At 40.3% G+C, this 18,102-nt stretch overlaps 1 protein-coding gene and 1 long non-coding RNA gene across 3 annotated transcripts in view; one reads left to right on the top strand and one right to left on the bottom strand.

Annotated features, from left to right (window-relative positions):
- The window catches only part of kiaa1549lb (KIAA1549-like b), a 57,121-nt gene extending 43,649 nt beyond the window's left edge, over positions 1 to 13,472 (top strand). The window contains exons 12-21 of one of the 2 annotated variants that reach the window (XM_034874491.1): positions 28 to 158; positions 1,140 to 1,264; positions 1,872 to 2,101; positions 3,123 to 3,255; positions 6,917 to 7,291; positions 7,379 to 7,473; positions 7,816 to 7,964; positions 8,113 to 8,264; positions 11,421 to 11,491; positions 12,383 to 12,601. In XM_034874491.1, coding sequence (XP_034730382.1) covers positions 28 to 158; positions 1,140 to 1,264; positions 1,872 to 2,101; positions 3,123 to 3,255; positions 6,917 to 7,291; positions 7,379 to 7,473; positions 7,816 to 7,964; positions 8,113 to 8,264; positions 11,421 to 11,450 — 1,420 coding nt within the window. In that variant the 3' untranslated portion in view covers positions 11,451 to 11,491; positions 12,383 to 12,601. Of the gene's footprint in view, positions 1 to 27; positions 159 to 1,139; positions 1,265 to 1,871; positions 2,102 to 3,122; positions 3,256 to 6,916; positions 7,292 to 7,378; positions 7,474 to 7,815; positions 7,965 to 8,112; positions 8,265 to 11,420; positions 11,492 to 12,382 lie in introns of both variants that reach the window. The other variant, XM_034874502.1, reaches the window with a different exon arrangement.
- LOC117946388 lies at positions 11,736 to 17,037 on the bottom strand. The gene is made up of 3 exons (XR_004657023.1): positions 17,027 to 17,037; positions 13,527 to 13,533; positions 11,736 to 11,839 (listed from the first exon to the last, which is right to left on the bottom strand). It is a non-coding gene; the product is annotated as an uncharacterized LOC117946388 (long non-coding RNA).
- Positions 17,038 to 18,102: the final 1,065 nt, after the last annotated feature.

The raw sequence follows: 18,102 nt of genomic DNA, 5'->3' as shown, positions 1-18,102 counted from the left end.
TTTTCCTGTTGCTATGGTTACTTTCAGCAAGTTGCCGAGTGAGGACGGTTCCGTCATCAGCAACGAATCAGAGAAGCTGAATTCCAGTAGGGGCCTGACAGTGCTGAAAGTCACAGCACAGCAGAAACTGACAAAGGAGGAGACGCGCAAGAGGGAAGGTGAGAGTCACACACACACACACACACACACACACACACACAAATACAAATTATTTATTCTACAGCTCCTTTGCAGACAAGGTCAGGTGTGTCACAAAAATCTTTTTTTCCATTCTCTCCTGCGTGACACACTCTTCCAGTCTCTGTTTCTCATACACACAGGTACCATAAGAGGAATCCACTGCCACAGAAAGGTGGGGGGGGGGGGGGGGGGGGGGGGGGGGTTACAGTCAGAAGAAAGGTAGCCACTCAGCAATAAGCAGTGATGGACCCAATGAATATGCATGAGACACTCTGCTGACATGATACAGGATGTCAGACTAGTGGATGCTGTGACACACTGGCAGAAAAACATACACACTCACACATTCACTAATTAAAAACTGAAGAAAGGCCGCATGAAGTCACACACCATGTGCTCTTCTAATATGCAGAGCAGTTTAAGTAAAAGCCGTTCAGACGTTGAACTATTTGCTGTTCTATTCTTGTCCACCGCTGCTAAATGTTCCACATGTGGTGGGAGTGAGTTAAATTAATCAAATTCATATACCCTGCTTGTAAATTGGATCAAGCTCACTACATTATGATTTTCTTAATGGGTGGATTTGAATAATTCATCAGCTGAGTTAAGGGAAACTAGAATTGAATCCAGTTTGCCTAATGTCAGATAAGGAATAAAAGTGCAAAGTCAGTTCTTTCATCTATCACAGAGATGCATTGCCACAACCTTTTGAAGCCAACACTATCTTTTGTGATCTGTCGTCTCTTTGTCCACCTATTAATTTGCTGACAGAGATGACGAATGCTTGACGTAATCCCACAGTGTCAGCCACAGCGAGACAAGGTGATGAGAGAGAGGCAGGGGAGGCAGGCAGAAAGACAAAGAGGGAGTGTGACAGTTTGTTCCCCTTTTGAATGGCAAAGTAGTGATTAGAGGTATCTGTAGTCTCTTTGTGAGTGAACTCCCTCTCTGTTCTTCAGATCCATATGACACCTCCTCTGGCTCCCTGCAGCTCATTTCCATAAAGCCCATGGCGGCTCAGCCCCACTACACACACCCTGCATCCTCTGACCGCAGCCAGGACTCTGCCATCGCCAATGGAGAGGTGATGCACATGCACACATCCATTCAGAGTTAGACTTACTCAAACAAATTTAACACAGATGCACAGATGTATTAAAGGCCATGACACACTGCTTTCTCCACCAGCTTCTTATTATGAACAATGAAGATGAACTCACTATTTTCTTCCAAAGAGTTTGCTTATTTCACATACACATACACAAACCCCCTTATCCCTTGAATGTCCTAGGTCTCTAGTTTGTGTTTGTTCAGTTTCAAGGTTGCGTCACAAACTTATTGTTGCTGTCTTTGTACTTGTACACTGCACAATGACAATAAAGTTGTTTCTAATCTAATCAGGCTATAATTATCCTAGAGGTCCTAATAGGTCATATTATACTGAAAAATATGATAAAGGAAAATATAATTTTGTTTTTATATATCCAAGGGTTTTTTCACAGAAAATTATAGAAGACAATCTCTACAGTAAAGTGACTGTTATCAGTAGATCAAGAAACAACTAGAAATAATGCATACACACATGCATTTTAGGACAAAACAGAATCATACCACATGCAGCAAACAATCCTTGTGTCTTCTTTCTGATCTCCACATGTGTCTTTGCGTCCTTCACTCTTTCCTCTTTGTAGGTGAACTTGGCTCTGAAACAGAAGTCAGACATTGAGCACTACAGGAACAAGCTGAGACTGAAGGCTAAGAGGAAGGGATTTTATGACTTCCCCTCCACGGACGGAAGCAGCAGTGGTCGAGCTGTGGCGCAGAGACAGCGGCACTGCCATGAGAGGGCAGCCGGTGAGCATGGCAGACCACTGGAGCCTGATGATGAGCGAGGTTCCACTTATGTCAAGTCTCACAGGAGGTGAGGGGAGAGTGGAAAAGCAAGTGGAACCTGGGTTTGGCATGAGTGTAAACACAAGGGTGTAAGGATACAATTTGATCAGTCAAAAAGTGCTGCAGGAGACATGGCATTTCAAATGTGGATTCGTTTTTTTTTACCATGTTGCTAACTGGCTTATAGATATTTAAAACTGTCTCCTCTAATATTTTCATTATCCTGTCAGCAGTCAGCAGAGTGAGACCCATGAAGCCTGTCTGATTAGTTTGATGCAAGTCTTGATCTTTGATAATAGAGATAACAGGATTGGCAGGGTGTCGGACGGGCCACTATGCTGGTTCTGTCCTGCTTCTGCTTTACAGATACACATAAAGATGGACAGAGTCTTTGGTTATTACAGACTCAGAGCAAAACATAAGGGTGAAATATCGCCACACTACTGTAGCTCCCTTTAGAGTCAGAGAGTTACATTTTAATGTTGGCTTGTGTGTTGACTGGTTTGGTTGAGTGGTTATTTTTATATCCTACAAAGGTGAGCAAGATATTGGGGAGCAAGATAAGGATTTTTTCAGCTTTTTACTGACAAAATTAGTGAAAGAAAAACAAAAATTTACAAGCAGGTTTGCTGATATGCATCTGGTCCTTGGTGTCATTGATTGTAAATTGTTGTTTTGTTCAACAAATATATTTTTTGTTTATCAGTATTGCATTAGCTGTGCAACACCTCAAGGATATCTGGCATCATACCTGGCATATAGCACAACAAGATTAGTGAAGCTGTTGATTCAGCTCTTTTACTCAATGACCTTATGAGATATCCTCACATACTCTATGCATTTGGTTTTGTATCACAACTTTATGTACCTTTTTTTTGAAAGGGAATCTGATACATTCAGATACATACCATTCCACTCCCCACCTGCCGTTCACTGGCAGACACTCTGAAACCATGGCTGAAAAGTAAGAAAGCTGAATTGATAGGATTTCTATGAATAATACCCCAGGTCTAATTTGTACTAAATCCACCTTTTGCTCCAATTGACAGGCACTCGCAGGTAGGGCAGACGGCCTATCGCAGCAGACAGAGTCTGAGCAGTCCCAGTCCTGGAGGAACAGAGATGGACATGCTTGTTATGAGGGAGAGACCAAGGAGAGGCATCCGCAACAGCGGTTATGATGTGAGTCACACCACCAAGTGACTTTGTCTGCAGACAAGATGCAGTTACATTTGCCAAAGGAATTTATGTTTACCATTTTAAAAACATCACCAACACAAAGTAATTGTTGTTACTTTTTAAATAATATTAGGTAAACCTTTAAATTGTCAGGTAATAATTGCGTTATTGCGTGGCTAATTAAATATGAATTGAGTTCATTTTTATACTTATATGCTTATCATTAAATTCAGATAATAATACAAAAAAATACTGTTTTCAATCTGGTTAGATGGAAGCTTAAAATAGAAAATATCATTATAAATCAGAGTTAAATGGTCCTAAATCTGTGCCGTATGCCCATATTTCGGGCATTGTGCAGCCACTGAGCTAAAATTCAGACATATTCTACGCAGGTGTGGTTTCAAGTATGCCACAGCAAGCGAGTCAAGGGAAGTGGTTCATTAATAATTAAGAGTTAAGATTTATAAGGTCCTGTCTTTTTGATTTGTAATGCGTCTCAGGATGGCTGGTTTATGCCTCCACTCTTTTATTGTTCCATTATGGCTCAACGTGGGGCTCTTTCTGTCATGAAGTCAGAATACTAGTATGTGTGTTTTCGAAAGTAATTGAGCAGATCAATCCTAAAAAGTTTTTATTTTGAGCTGTCCTATAAAATAAATATGAACAGTGGTTAGACATATTTCACTGAACTGCTATTGACCTGCCAGCCATTTTGACCAGTCACAGCAGGAAAAACACAGGTGGAAAAGGGTTATGTTGTTGTTGTTGGTTATTGTTTCGCTGGCTCATTGGCATGGCTTACTGGGACGCTTAGATGGTAAATAAACAAGGTATTCAATGGACCTTTGCTTATCCTACTATTGCAAGTCAAATGTCTGCTGTGCATTTAATTTAGATGTATCAGAGTCTAAGGATGACAGGTGGGTGCCATGACCAAAATGCAACATCTTAACATGACAAACAGAATTCAGAACTCAATAACAGAAAACTGTTGACAAGTTTTACAAATTGAAATTATCCAGACTAATAGCAGTTGTTTGATTCTGACTGCCCATTATCATGACTCTTTGTCAACTTGTATTTTCTGTTAAACTCTTTGTAACCAACTGCTCAGATCTGTTCGACATATAATACCACAGCCAGTAGAAGCTTCACAGTCCTTTTCAGTCCTCCTTGCCCTCTTCATTAGAATGGGACTAGTGTGGCTGCAGGCCCCATAACTGCAGATGCAAGCCTCTACCATTCTGTGTTGTAGGGAGGGCTGATTTACGAGGTGCACCACGCTAGGTCTCTTGTGGCTACCCTCTATTCACCCAGGAATTAGGGCAACCTCAACTGGTATTCATTTATCACTGAATATAAGGACTGGATAGATTGAAACAGGTGCTGGGAAATGGAGAAAGAGTGCAGGATGTGAAAAGATTGAGTAAGGTAGCAGGTAAATAATTAAGATGCAATGAATATACATGGGATACAAGATGATAAAGATGCCATGTACAATGGGGCTCAAAAGTTTGGGCACGCCAGGTAAAAATTTGTATTAATGTGCATAAAGAAACCAAGAAAAGATGGGAAAAATCTCCAAAAGGCATCAAATGACACATTAGAAATTCATATAATATGTAACAAAAGGTTAAATTTTATTTCCATCATTTACACTTTCAAAATAACAGAAAACAAAAAAATGGCATCTGCAAAAGTTTGGAAACCCTGCAGAGTTTATAGCATGCACCGCCCCCTTTGGAAAGCTGAGACCGGTCAGAGTCATGGATTGTTCTCAATCATTGTCTGGAAAGACCAGGTGATGTAAATCATAAGGTTTTAAATGCCCAGACTCATCTGACCTTGCCCCCAACAATCAGAACCATGGTTTCTTCTAAGTAGAAAACTGAAACTGAAAATAGTTGACCCATAGTTGAAATGGCAGTCATCAGGTACAGTGGAAGTTAAAGCAAAATCTGGAAGACCAAGAAAAATATCAGACAACAGCTTGCTTGACCGCACGATCCCACCAGAAAGACCTGGCAGACACTGGAGTTGTGGTACACCATTCCACCATAAAGAGATACTTGTACAAACATGGTCTTCATGGAAGAGTCATCAGAAGAAAACCTCTTCTACGTCCTCACCTCAAAAATCAGCGTTTGAAGTTTGCAAATGAAGCCTGATGCATTGTGGAAACAAGTTCTGTTGACCAAAGGGGGTTAAAATAGAACTTTTTGGCCGGAGCAAAGGTACGTTTGGAGAAGAAAAGGCACAGAATTTAATGAAAAGAACCTCTGTCCAACTGTTAAGCATGGGGGGAGATCAATCATGCGTTGGGGTTGTATTGCAGCCAGTGGCACAGGGAACATTTCACCAGTTGAAGGAAAAATGGATTCAATACATTTTCGGCAAATTTTGGACGCTAACTTGATGCCATCTGTGAAAAAGCTGAAGTTAAAGAGAGGATGGCTTCTACAAATGGATAATGATCCTAAACACACCACAAAATCCACGGCGGATTACATCAAGAGGCGTAAACTGAAGCTTTTGCCATGGCCTTCACAATCTCCTGACCTCAACATAATTGAAAATCTATGCATAGACCTTTAAAAGAGCAGTGCATAACAGACTCAATCTCAGAGAAATCTAAAAGAACTGGAAGACTTTTGTAAGGAACAATCGGCAAAGATACCTCAAACAAGAATTGAAAGACTCTTGGCTGGCTTCAAGAAGCGTTTCCAAGCTGTGATACTAGCCAAAGGGGGCAGTACAAGGTATTAACACTACAGGGTGCCCAAACTTTTACAGACGCCATTTTTTTTCTTTTCTGTTAATTTGAAAGTGTAAATGATGGAAATATAATCTAACTTTTTGTGACATATTATGTGAATGTCTAATCTGTCATTTGATACCTTTAGGAGATTTTTCCATCTATACTTGGCTTCTTTATGCACATTAATACAATAATTTACCTGGGGTGCCCAAACTTTCGAGCCCTACTTTATACTGTAGTGCAGATAAGAAAAGAGATATAGAGAGGGACGATACATAATAGCATTAGCACACATACATAGAATAGACCTCTTGCAACTGCTTGTGTATTGTTGGATTGATTATACTGTAAGTATAGAAAAGTGCAGGTTAGTACGCACTGAAACAAACTAACTGGTTCTGCTGACTGAACCTCCTCTGACCACAGCTGGATCAAACGCTTCCAGTTGAGTTGATCAGAAACATGTGTGTAACATTAAACAGCCTCATCCAGCTCAGTCAGCACCCTGACAATAACCCACTGACACAATGACTGGAGACATCATAGAACTTAACTTAACTTTCCAGCTTTCTTTAGATGAAGCTGTTGATGTTCTGCTTATTCAGTTAGAAGAGGTTTCATTTTTATTTTATGTGATCCAGGTGTAAATCAGAATGTGTCTACCCATATGGCGGCTGCTACAGATTTACCCACTCAAACTATTAATTAAAATAGTTCTGTGTTCACAATATCCTTTTATTCTTGTATATGAAAGGTTCCATGTTGTATGTACTGTAACCGTGTTTGCTTCTCAATCAGATCCCTTGTACATTGTGTTATGAAATAGCTTATACTGTTCCTTCGTATCGTGTGTGTTGAGTCTTAATTCATATTCTCTTGTAAATGTGTTTGAATATGTTTCAGACTGAGCCTGAGTTGATTGAGGAGACAAATGTTGACCGCTTCATGGGGCCGCAGGAATACATGTATGGCCGAGGCTTGAAAGGACACTCGGAGACATCCACTCTGAGCTCGCAGCCGTCCATTGATGAAGTGCGACAGCAGATGCACCTGTTGCTGGAGGAAGCGTTCAGTCTGGCTTCAGGGGGGCAGTCCACATCCGGAAGGCACTCCCGTCACCACCACCCACCTTCTGACCAGTACAGCCCCGCGCCGCCTCCCCTCCCCTACGCAGACGTGGTGACCAGCGCCCCTGGTACAATGAGCTGTGGGCGGGGAGGCCTGCAGTGGGTACCATCCTATGGTGCAGAAATGTATCAATGCAGCCTGCCCAAACCGGTAAGTGTGATGAGATTATTTCTCCTTTTTTAAGAACTGTGTTAGATAGTTTATGTAACCTTAAATACCTCTCACTATCTGTTTAAGGCCTTTCGCTTCACCCAGCTTCCTGAGATGGCCATGGGCTCTCCTCCCCCTTTACCACCTCGAACTGGACCTCCTTCTGGGACTTCCTTAAGACGGTAAGGCTAAATCGGTCTTACATATGCACACACACTGACACAGATGCAGACAGACACAGACATACACACATTGCAACAGCATGCCAAAGCCCATTAGATATTCCACATTTATTCACATTCAAATTCGTGTTCAGGGACTAGCTATTCACCAGGTAATGTGCTGTGGCCAGGGTGATTTTAGGCCTTGTTTAAATTTGAATATTGAACTTGTGCAGTGAGAGATGGCAAGAATGTTAATAAGGTACTTATTTTTCCACATGGAATGTGTCTGCCATCTAGTGGTACTGACAAAGTATTTCAGTAACTCCACGTTCCTGTCTCTGAAATCTCTGTCCAACATAGTTCCACTTCTGACTTGGGGCCTAAGGGAAGGAGCTCAGAGACATCTGTCACTGAAATTCAGAGTCAACATGACAACAACCCATATGGGCGAACAACTAGAGCAGCACTTCCATCTATCACTGCAGAGCAGCCTGTGTCCAACTACTCAGGTAAGCATACAGTATGAAGAGATGACTTTGCATTTTAAAAGAAACAAATAATGTGCTTTGCTTCCATGCCAAAATACATTGTTCAAGTATAGTAATACATCCCCCTGAAATACATTCATCAGTGAACATCAGCCTCTCTCCTCTGTAGGAAACCCAATAACAGCCGTCTACGCCATCCCAGCCACCAGGTCCGGCTACTCAGAATACTTTGTGTCCACACCAACCACCTCCTACCACAGTCCATCCTGGATGTCTTATCCACCTGAACCTGAGGATGTGCCGCCGCAATGGGCAGACTCTGTAAGGAAGCCTATTTTGCTTGCTCAGGAAGTACCCATTCAATCCTACTAAAAATTAAATAGATTGTTAACCAAAAGATGAGAAATTAACAGATATAAGGTAACATGACAACATGTCTTGTTTTAATCAAGACAGTCACAGTTTTCAAGCAATTGTCCAAGTGCACCAACAGATATTGTTGTCCTAATAACTTAACTTTTAATTTAGAAAAAAATAAAGAAACTGTTCTAAGTGACTATTGTGAAACTTTTTTGCAAAAGTAAGGCTATATCCTGAGCATGTACAGGTTTGAAAAGGAAATAAGCTCTTTTTTTTCTCTTGTTAGTGCAGTATCACATTTAGACTCAATTAGTAAGAGTTGTTATTTTGGACTCTTGCAGTGTTCTGGCTTTATGCCAGCCAAGTTAATTATTAATTTAATAATTTAATACAATCTAATTAAACTTTGAAATTACAATAATTATAATAATACTTGTGATTGTTGTAGGGTGTTGGTAAGATGCCTTACCCTCACTTCCTGGTTGTCAGGATCCTTTCCCTGTAACTTCTGGTCACCCTACTGAGCCAGAAAGTGAGCTGCAGCACTGCAACAGCTAGGTCTAAAAAAAGGAATAAACACTTAGAAACATATGTCATGTGTAGGTCAGATTGCCTCTGTGTTAAAACATTGTCTTTTGCAAACCAACTCCATACGGCACTGACATATTAGTCCAGGCAAAGTAACGTTTTACAACAGACTGACTTTAAACGATTCTTTTTGCAGCTTAGATCATTTCTATGAGGTGTTCAGAACAACTTTCTAAAAATACTAAGAAATCCTAGTAACTATGCTTAATTCTCATCAAACCAAGATGTGTGCCAATAAGGCCAGACAACAATATGCCCCATTGGTGCTATTTTTTCCTTTACTCCTATCAAAATGAAACTTTACACAATGAAAGTACCCATGAAAAGTTTATTTTTTTTGTATTAAAAGTTTCTTTGAAAAATAATTTGAATATACAAATGACCTATACACTAATCGAATATGCTCAAAATACACCCAAATAGCCTCTTGGTTCTGGCACCCCCTTAATCAGTTCTTGGTTTGTTCTTTGCTTAGTTCTTCCCCTCTGGGTCATATTTGTCTGATAAATCAGGCAACTGTGAGTTTGTGCAGCTAGTACCACGACATTGTCCGCAAATGGCAGTGCAAGGAGTCCATGTTTATGCATGTGCATCTCTTTGAGCTGCAGTCTTTCTTGCAACTACAGCGGACTACATGTAGCACACCTGGTGGTGCCGCAGGCTGATTGGTCATTACCGGCATAAATCTACCATCCAAAACAGGCCACCCCCAGTCTTTTGGGTCCATACGTTCACTTCCCCTTTTCCACTCCATCAGTTGGTAAAAGATCTGAAGAAGATCTATGGAACTTTGTAGCTGTTGATGTTGGAGGGATAGTTTGAGGTTCCACTGGAGATGTGTTCTGAGTAAGTTTATCATAGAATCTCCTTTATTCCAGCATATCCAGTGATTCATCTTTTCGCCCCCATACAGTGATACTAAAGCATTTCACCTAGCTAGTGCCATTCCCTTTTCTATGCTAAATAGACATGACGTAGAATCACAGCCTAAAATGGCATGGATAAAGAGTTGATTGTCACACACCTTGAGACCAAGTAACTCCTTTATCTGCTTTATGCACCATATCTGTCTTGTTTTTGTTGCTTCCTTCGGATCTTGTGCCAGAAACAGCTCATGTGCATTCAGATCAGCATGATGCAACAAGAGTACTAACAAGTCTGTGTCATCACTTACTAAGACTGTGTCTTTTGTTCTGACAGAGGCAATGGCAGTTTGAACAGCAAGCACATCTGCATTGTGCTTTGCATGGTCTGTGATACACCCAGCCCTCACTCAGTTTATCACTGAGATAAACCAAGAACCGTTATTTGTTTTCCTTATTGTTAAGGAACTGGTCCTTTTTGGATTGGATGATCATGTCACACCGGGAGTAACACCTGTTCGACCCAGTTGAGTGGCGTCTTTTATTGTTGGTTCTTCTTTGTAGACTATGCCAGTAGTCATGCCATATTTCTGTATGACATATCTGACATACATTTCACACACACTGTCATAAGTGGACCCTTGTGGCCATGGTAGACAATGTAGTAATGCCCCCCCCCCATCATGGACATGCTGGACATCACTGCTGGGTTGTCTTTGCTGCTGCTCAATAGATTTTTAGAGGACATTGGCAAGAATTGCCTTGTTTGTCTGTAGGGGGAGGTAGGATGATTCAAACAAAACAGGCAGCCCCTGTTTTTTCTACTTGACTTTATTGATTCTTGGCCATAAGTCAAATAGGCCTAATGTTGAGCTCATTTGTATATTTAAAATAGATTTAAGAAACTAACTGACATTAGGGTGTACTTTGGGCATATTCGATGAGGATGTTGATCATTTGCATATTCAGATTCATTTTCAAAGAAACCTCTAATACAAAATGTTTTACTTTTCATGTAGACTTTCATTGTGTAAAGTTTTTATTGTGGTAGGAGTAAAGGAAAAAAATTAAGCCTATTTGGGTGTATTTTGGGGCATATTCGATTAGTGTATAGCTCATTTGCATAATACAAGTAATTTCAAATAAACCTGTAATACAATTTTTTTTTATTACTTTTCATGGATAATTTCATTGTATTAAGTTTCATTTTGATAGGAGTAAAGCAAAAAATAGCCCCATCAGGGTGTATTGTTGTCTAGTCTTACTGGCACACATCTTGGATTGATTAGAATTAAACATATTTCCTCAACTACGATTTCTTAGGACTTTTAGTATGTTGTTCATAGACACCTCATAGAAATGATCTATGCTAAAAAAAACTTTTATAATTAGTTCCATTTTGGCTCCAAAATAAGTTACTTTGCCGGGACTATATTCCTATCTAACCTTGAAAGGGACCGGGCCTCACTAAAAGACAAACCTCCTACCTCTTCCTCCGCTTTTTTATTAAAATAAGACAGGTTCCATTCGTTCTATCGGATCTGTTATAACCCATGTTACCCTCCCTCCCCTGCACAGGAGTTTCCTTGTTTGTATGGAATGTTCTCTTTTTCCCTGTCTGTTTGCCTGTTTCAACCAGATGCCTTCACGCAGTGTCTTTTTGCAGAACCAGTGTCAATTAGAAACCATTTGCTGATCTGAATTTATGGCTGGCGTTGGACACAACAAAATACCGGGGTAGTTGAGCACATTTCCTAAATGAACACCTATTTTACTTTTTTCTTTTTTGTGGTGTAAAATCTGACACTTGAAGATTTTGATTCAACATTCAAAAGTAGTCCATTTGTAGTTCAAACACTGTTTGAACCAAAGTCCATTTCAGTATCATACACTCGCACAGTAGATCTCCACACTCATTACTCTCCCTGTTATTTTGGTTCATTTAAAGGTCACATGACATGCTGCTTTTTGGATACTTTTATATAGGCCTTAGTGGTCCCCTAATACTGTATCTGAAGTCTCTTTCCCAAAATTCAGCCTTGGTGCAGAATTACAGCCAATAGAGCCAGTCCCACCATGAGCTTTCTGTGCTATTGAGGGGGGCCGTGACCAACTGACACTTTGCTTGTTTGAAAGCCATGATGTCTCTCTCTTTCTCATGGGTGGGCCAAATTCTCTGGGCGGGCAAAGCAGAGAAATGGGAGGTACCCTTGCTCATATGACCTCATAAGGAGCAAGATTCTAGATTGGCCCACTTGAGCTTTCCTTTTCTCAACCGCAGAGCGGGACACCCAGGGCTCTCTTTACACCTATCACCATTTCTAGCCACTGGGGGACCATAGGCAAACTGGGGGAACTCATATTAATGTTAAAAAAAAACTCAGAGTGAAAGTTTCATGCTATGGGACCTTTAAAATGATTTTCCCAGATAGAATTATCTATATGTTCCCTTATCACCCATTTAATTCTTTCTAAAATAGTGGTGCAAAATAAAAAAATGCTCACTCAGCAAAAAAAAATAACTAATACTCTATCCTTCTAATTAGTTAATTAGCTGTCATTTGTTTTGTGGGTAGTAATAATATGAAGTCGCTGTATTACTAATTTCCTGTCCACTCTGTGTTCCAGGTGCCCCTGCCTGGGTACGTAGAGGCTTTTCCTCATCCTCGTTACCCACAGGGGAGCCCCACCAGGCTGCCCCTGCAATATAACAAGGCACTGGAGCAGCCACCCACTGCCCGTAGCACAGCATCCCAGCAAAACCTGCACCAGGTGGTGAAGGACATGGACAGCATGCCCCTGAGCAGCCTCTCCACCTCTGCACTTGTGCAGGCTATTCGGCAGGAGGTGGCCAAGCTGGCGATGAAGCAAAATGATATGTTTGAATTCTAGTTTTAATTCTGTCCCCGTGTGCGCAGAAGATGGCTAACTGTGCATTAGTTTCCAACAGAGGCACACAAAGGTGGTGCTCCTTCAGACAGATTTTTGATGTTTGTACTGTTAAATGAACTTTACCCACTGATCACCCACTGATTGATTTCTTTTCACACACCATTGGTGTTTTGCAGTTCCTGATTTAAAGGAGAAGAAAAGATTATGTTTTATTTTTATGTAGATGATGTCCTAAGTGACAACATGCATCTCTTCTTTGTAGATATGTCGATAGGATACGCTAAATATGGAAAATATCACTTTTTCCACGATTACATTTTTTTGTGAATCACAATCAATTGAGAGGACCGTACTGAAAGGGCCGAATACTTCCTGTCAGATGGTGTAAGTATAAACCACAGTGTATATGAGCATGTACAGTATTAGGACATCATGTATGTTATCTCCTTTTATAGACCATCATCTTCAAAAAGACAGGTGATTAATGTCAATTTCAGTTCATTCAAGCATCCATACCACATCAAACTACCAATTCCAGGTATTCTTCTGTTTATTTTCATATCACGTACCAAACATGACAGGAACAACAGACACTGACTGTCCTGGGTTGTCTAATAATTTTGAAAGATTTAAAGTATGTTTATTAACAAATTGACTAAATACAGTATCTGCTTTTTTAGTTTAACCCAATTGAACATTAAAATCTTAACTTGCATCACACATAGATGGACATTTTTGCATTTATGTATTTGAAATAGAGGGAAGTCTTTCCCGATTAGTTTGGGTGTGCGTTGACTTGGTTAACATGGAGTGAGTACTTAAAAAAGTAACTTTGACTTAACTATATGTTTTTTCTTTTCTTGAGGAAAACAACAATAACACTTTGGCTTTCAAAAACTGAAATGAAAAAGTTAATTCATATTAGCACGGCAGTTTAATAACTAGCCCAGTGATTTTAAGATGCACAGATTATTTAATGCACATACAACCTCAAAACAATTCTCTTTGCTGCTGGGAGTAGTGCCAACGTTTATTGTAAAGTTAAACCATAAACAAGGTGAGTCTATTGTTGTTGTTTTTTTGTTTTTGTTTTTAACAGCGTTAAGACCATGGTCTCAATGGGGGCATTTAATGCACAATGTTCATGTAAATTATTAACATAAGGGAGGTTCTACATCAGCGCTCCTGTTCTGAGAACTTCAGTGTGAACAGATGAGTGTGGAGCATCAGTCCTGGAATTTATCCAGGTCATACGGCGCACACAAAAAGGAAATTATTGGAAATTTGCTGAAAAAAATGCCTTTTCAGATTAGTCATTAGTCTCAATTATATTTTAAATCAACCACACAGGACATGAGAGCAGAGCATCATAACAAGAACTTCATAACACCACCTACCAGTTCACATACAAACACCATAAACATCAACATGTTAAGAGGCTGATTTAGATTTAACATTGGAGTACAGGAATACAAGTCACTAATTAAGGATTAGGAACCAGACATCAAATGTTATGTAAAATACAAAGTAAACATGGACATGCTTCAATTAATATCTTGATGCTGCACTTATTTACAGTAATATCTAAGTCACCTTATTGGCAATCTTAGTCAACTTTTTCCACCCGATTTTATTTTCTGTTTTTTAAACCAGACTAAAGCAACCATACCAGGGCATTTGGAAACAAAACTTTAATATATTCAATAAAACTCCCATTAAAAAAAGTCAATAAATCACTGCACACATGAAAGGGATGTATCTTTCTTGGAAAAATACTCATACTCATATTTCACTGTGGCATAAAAGCCTTCAATAGGTTATGATGAATTCTTAATTTGGAATTGCTGGCTTGGGAATGGAAAGCGGGACTTTTATCATATTATTGCAAATCACATGGAATGCTTTGCTGATCATTATTATCAATGCCGTCATGAGCCATATGGCAGATATGACATAAGAAAGAAAAATGCCTTTAAATCACTTTTCCTTTCATAGAACAGCATTGCTATTACAGCAGGCCTAGATGAATTTAGCCTTTTTGCATTACGACTTTTGAACAAACCCTAAGCCTAATCCAAGAAATGTTCTTTTCTACTCATGCCTGTTGGTGTCTAAGTAGATATAATGAAATACTGTATGTCTTAAACTCAACAAGAACTTTGCTGTTGCTTGTTTTCCCAATATTCCTTTTACCCATTATTCAGAGGAGCACTTAATGTCTTAAGAACTGTACTAAATACAGTGAAACCATTTTTGTGTATACCAAAAGTGAACACCTTTCCACAGTCTCATGCTGGATAACTGAGAAAACTAACAATATTAAATAAAAGCGTTTTGGGGTTGGTTTATTGGTTTAGAAAAAATATGAGTATTTATTCTATAAAATTAAATGTGAAGTGAGCTAAACCTATTAAAAATCAATGTCTTTTTGTCTTCCTGACTGGTTTCTCATTTCGTTGTTTTCATCTGCTTGATCGTTATATTTGATGTAACTCAGAAATTGATTTGACAGAGACCGAGAGGCTGATGGAGAATGAAAGACATTTTAGCCTACATGATTAAAATTAAATAAAAGATTTTATTAGAAGAATCATTCATCAATCTGTCTTTAATATCTCTTTTACTTTCTCCTTGCTATTTTTTCCTGAAACGCAATATCAAAAGAGTTAAAGCAATTGCTGCACTGATCCTCCATTTCTTGTCAGTATCCTGATGGGACTGACTGCCTTTGTGCCACTCTTGTGACCATTTTGTGTATTATGTTGTGTTTAGTGCTTGTTGCTGTCTTCCATGTGCTCTGTGGTTACCTGTCTGTCATGTGTCTTTGTCTCTGCCCCCGTCATCGTGCCTGTCTTTGTCTCTGTTCTCTGTCTCGTCCCTGTGCCAGTTATTGTTCCAGGCAGTGAGGCTGCTTCACCTCCAGCCAGCCACTCCAAGTCCAGAACCCCAGCCTGAGGAGTTCTCTCCTGCTCCTACCCCTATCCAGGTCTCACAGGAGTCTCCATTCTGGGGAACACTGTTGGCTATCAAACCAGCTTTATCGCCGCCCATCCCCTTTGTCTCTTGTTCGGTTCGTCTTTCTGTTTGTTGCTGTGAGAGTCCTGTTCGTTTGTAGTTTCCAAGTTATTGTTAAAATAAAGTGTGTTTGTTCTGCACATTTGCTTGACAGAGTCTTGCGTTTGGGTCCAACTGCTGAAACCGTGGCACTTCTAGTCTTCCCTGCTATTTAAGTATGCCCCTTTAAAAGAAATTATTATTATTACCACTTATTTACTTCAAAGTGTCCTTTGTGTCACAATGCATAACATTAAAAGCTCATAGATTACTAACCTGCTGCAGGAGACAAAGGTGGAGGTATTCAGAGGTTGGAATGGGTGTGTACTGCAAATGACAGTCAGCCATGATGCTAGTGCTTAAGCCATTTGCTGGGGATGATACAAAAAATAATTGTTATCACTCAGTGCATCTTTGTTCTCTTTTGGTTCAAAATAAAAAATTGGTCAAGTCTTAACACATTCATATATACTGTGACAGCTCTTATCTTGTAGACTAGAGGTGGTTTCTCATGTTGTGGACGAATCTGATCCTGTTACCTCATGTATTTTCACTTTCTAGCAACACATGGCTGGTTCTTTCAATTTCTTCCTGTGTTCCCAGTAAACCACATTCATATGCCTTCTTACTCCTACCTAACACTCTGTCCCGGGCACACCTGTCACGATGCGCTATTTGTTTGAACTGATTCCATTCAACCTCTCAAAGTTACACAGGTCCAACTATGCTATTCCACATGCAGTTTCATTCATGCTTGATTTTGGAAACTCACATGCAATGTTGTGATGCTGCTGGAGTGGCTTTTGGTTGGCTTGGCATGTATGTAATGTCATACTGCAGACTCTAAATCTGCATCATTTGTCTCACACTACACCTGCGGGCCACTGCCTGCATCCTTCGTCTTTCCAACCTGCTCAATGGCTATAGCCCGATCAGAGGGAGGAAGCTTGTGAGGCTGCCTCGGACTCCCTAAGATATGCCAAAAGCTCATCCTCCCTCTGGTGCTTGTGTGGCCTCCTTGGAGTGTCAGGGGGCATAGACAAAAATGAACACAGGAGGACAAAGGAGGTGATGGAGGGCTGGATGGCGCTGGAGAGGGGGAAGTGGTAGGACGCACAGGGTAAGGGAGCACTGGTGGACTGTGCAGGTGAGATGTGTGTTGCAGACACATTGACCTGTAGTGTATCTGGCCTGTGCACATCCAGGCACATGGTTGTTCCCACAACATGGAAGACGATATCATCTCAGCAAAAGAACTGAAATTAACTTGGGCCCCTCCCTGTGGACGAATTGTTGTCCTTTACTTTTTTGTAGGCTTCCACCAACATGTTCCATTTGCGAGCCACCTTGTCTTGCACAAATACCTGCTTGAAAAGATGGCTCAGCTCAATTTCCTCCAACAGGAGCTTCCTGGACTTCCTGGCCAGCAACAGGCACTGGTTCAGGTCATGGAGGGACCCGGGAGGGCCCTTATCCTCTCCTGGTCCCAGTACAGATCCATCTTCCCATCAATAAACACTAAAAATTAAACAATGTATGTTACACTGTGTACCTTTTGGGGAGCATGCTAATGTACAGTTATCATTCTATCACTCTGCATATTGAAATACCAGTTTAACTCGCAACATTGAAATTGAATCCACATAAAGCACTTTTCTAGTAAAACCATAGTTTGTTTAAGTAGGCTAAATATAACTATAGCAGGTTAAAATAAATTAGGTGCAAGCCAATCTGTAATAAAGAAAGACCGCAGGGAAGCTTTATCTGGATTTACACTTGAATAGGCATTCCATGAGTTTGGCGGTCTCACCACCCTTTGCTCCGAAATGAACCACTACTGACACCTAGGGACAACTCCAATAGATCCTAAGACATAAATAACATTTCCCATCTACTACACAATCCTGCACTACTTTTTTTTACCTTATCAAAACGTTTCCATTTGAACTTCTAAAATGTTCACTTTATTTCATGTTTTAGTTTGTCTTTTCATAGCAACGCTAGCCACATTAGTAACACCGGTTCGAAACAAGGCTTCGTTCAATATTACGCTCACAACAAGACCGATACCCACAGGTAGTGATGGTCAAGTGTAGCTTGGCGAACCACTGTCTTTATTTTCTGAGCTCACTAGATGTACCGGAGGTAGGCCTACTGTTCAAAAGAAAAACTTAAATGACACTTCAAGCCTTTGTTGAAAACAATTCATACTTACAGGTCACACAGGGCGCAGACATCTTGGTTTCCGTATCGGAATTCTTGCTCGGTATCCACGAGGGTTGTCCGAGTTCCGAGCTCGGAAATACGAGGAAAGGGGGCTTGTTGATAGGCAACGTCAGACTTTTTAGTCGGAACTCCAATTCGGATAAATATTAGAACGCACCATTAGAAGTTTTGAGGGC

Source organism: Etheostoma cragini, chromosome 1 (assembly GCF_013103735.1).
Source record: "Etheostoma cragini isolate CJK2018 chromosome 1, CSU_Ecrag_1.0, whole genome shotgun sequence".
Lineage (NCBI taxonomy): Eukaryota > Metazoa > Chordata > Actinopteri > Perciformes > Percidae > Etheostoma > Etheostoma cragini.
Note: the sequence above shows the minus strand (reverse complement) of the source record. Positions and strands in the feature narration are given on the sequence as shown.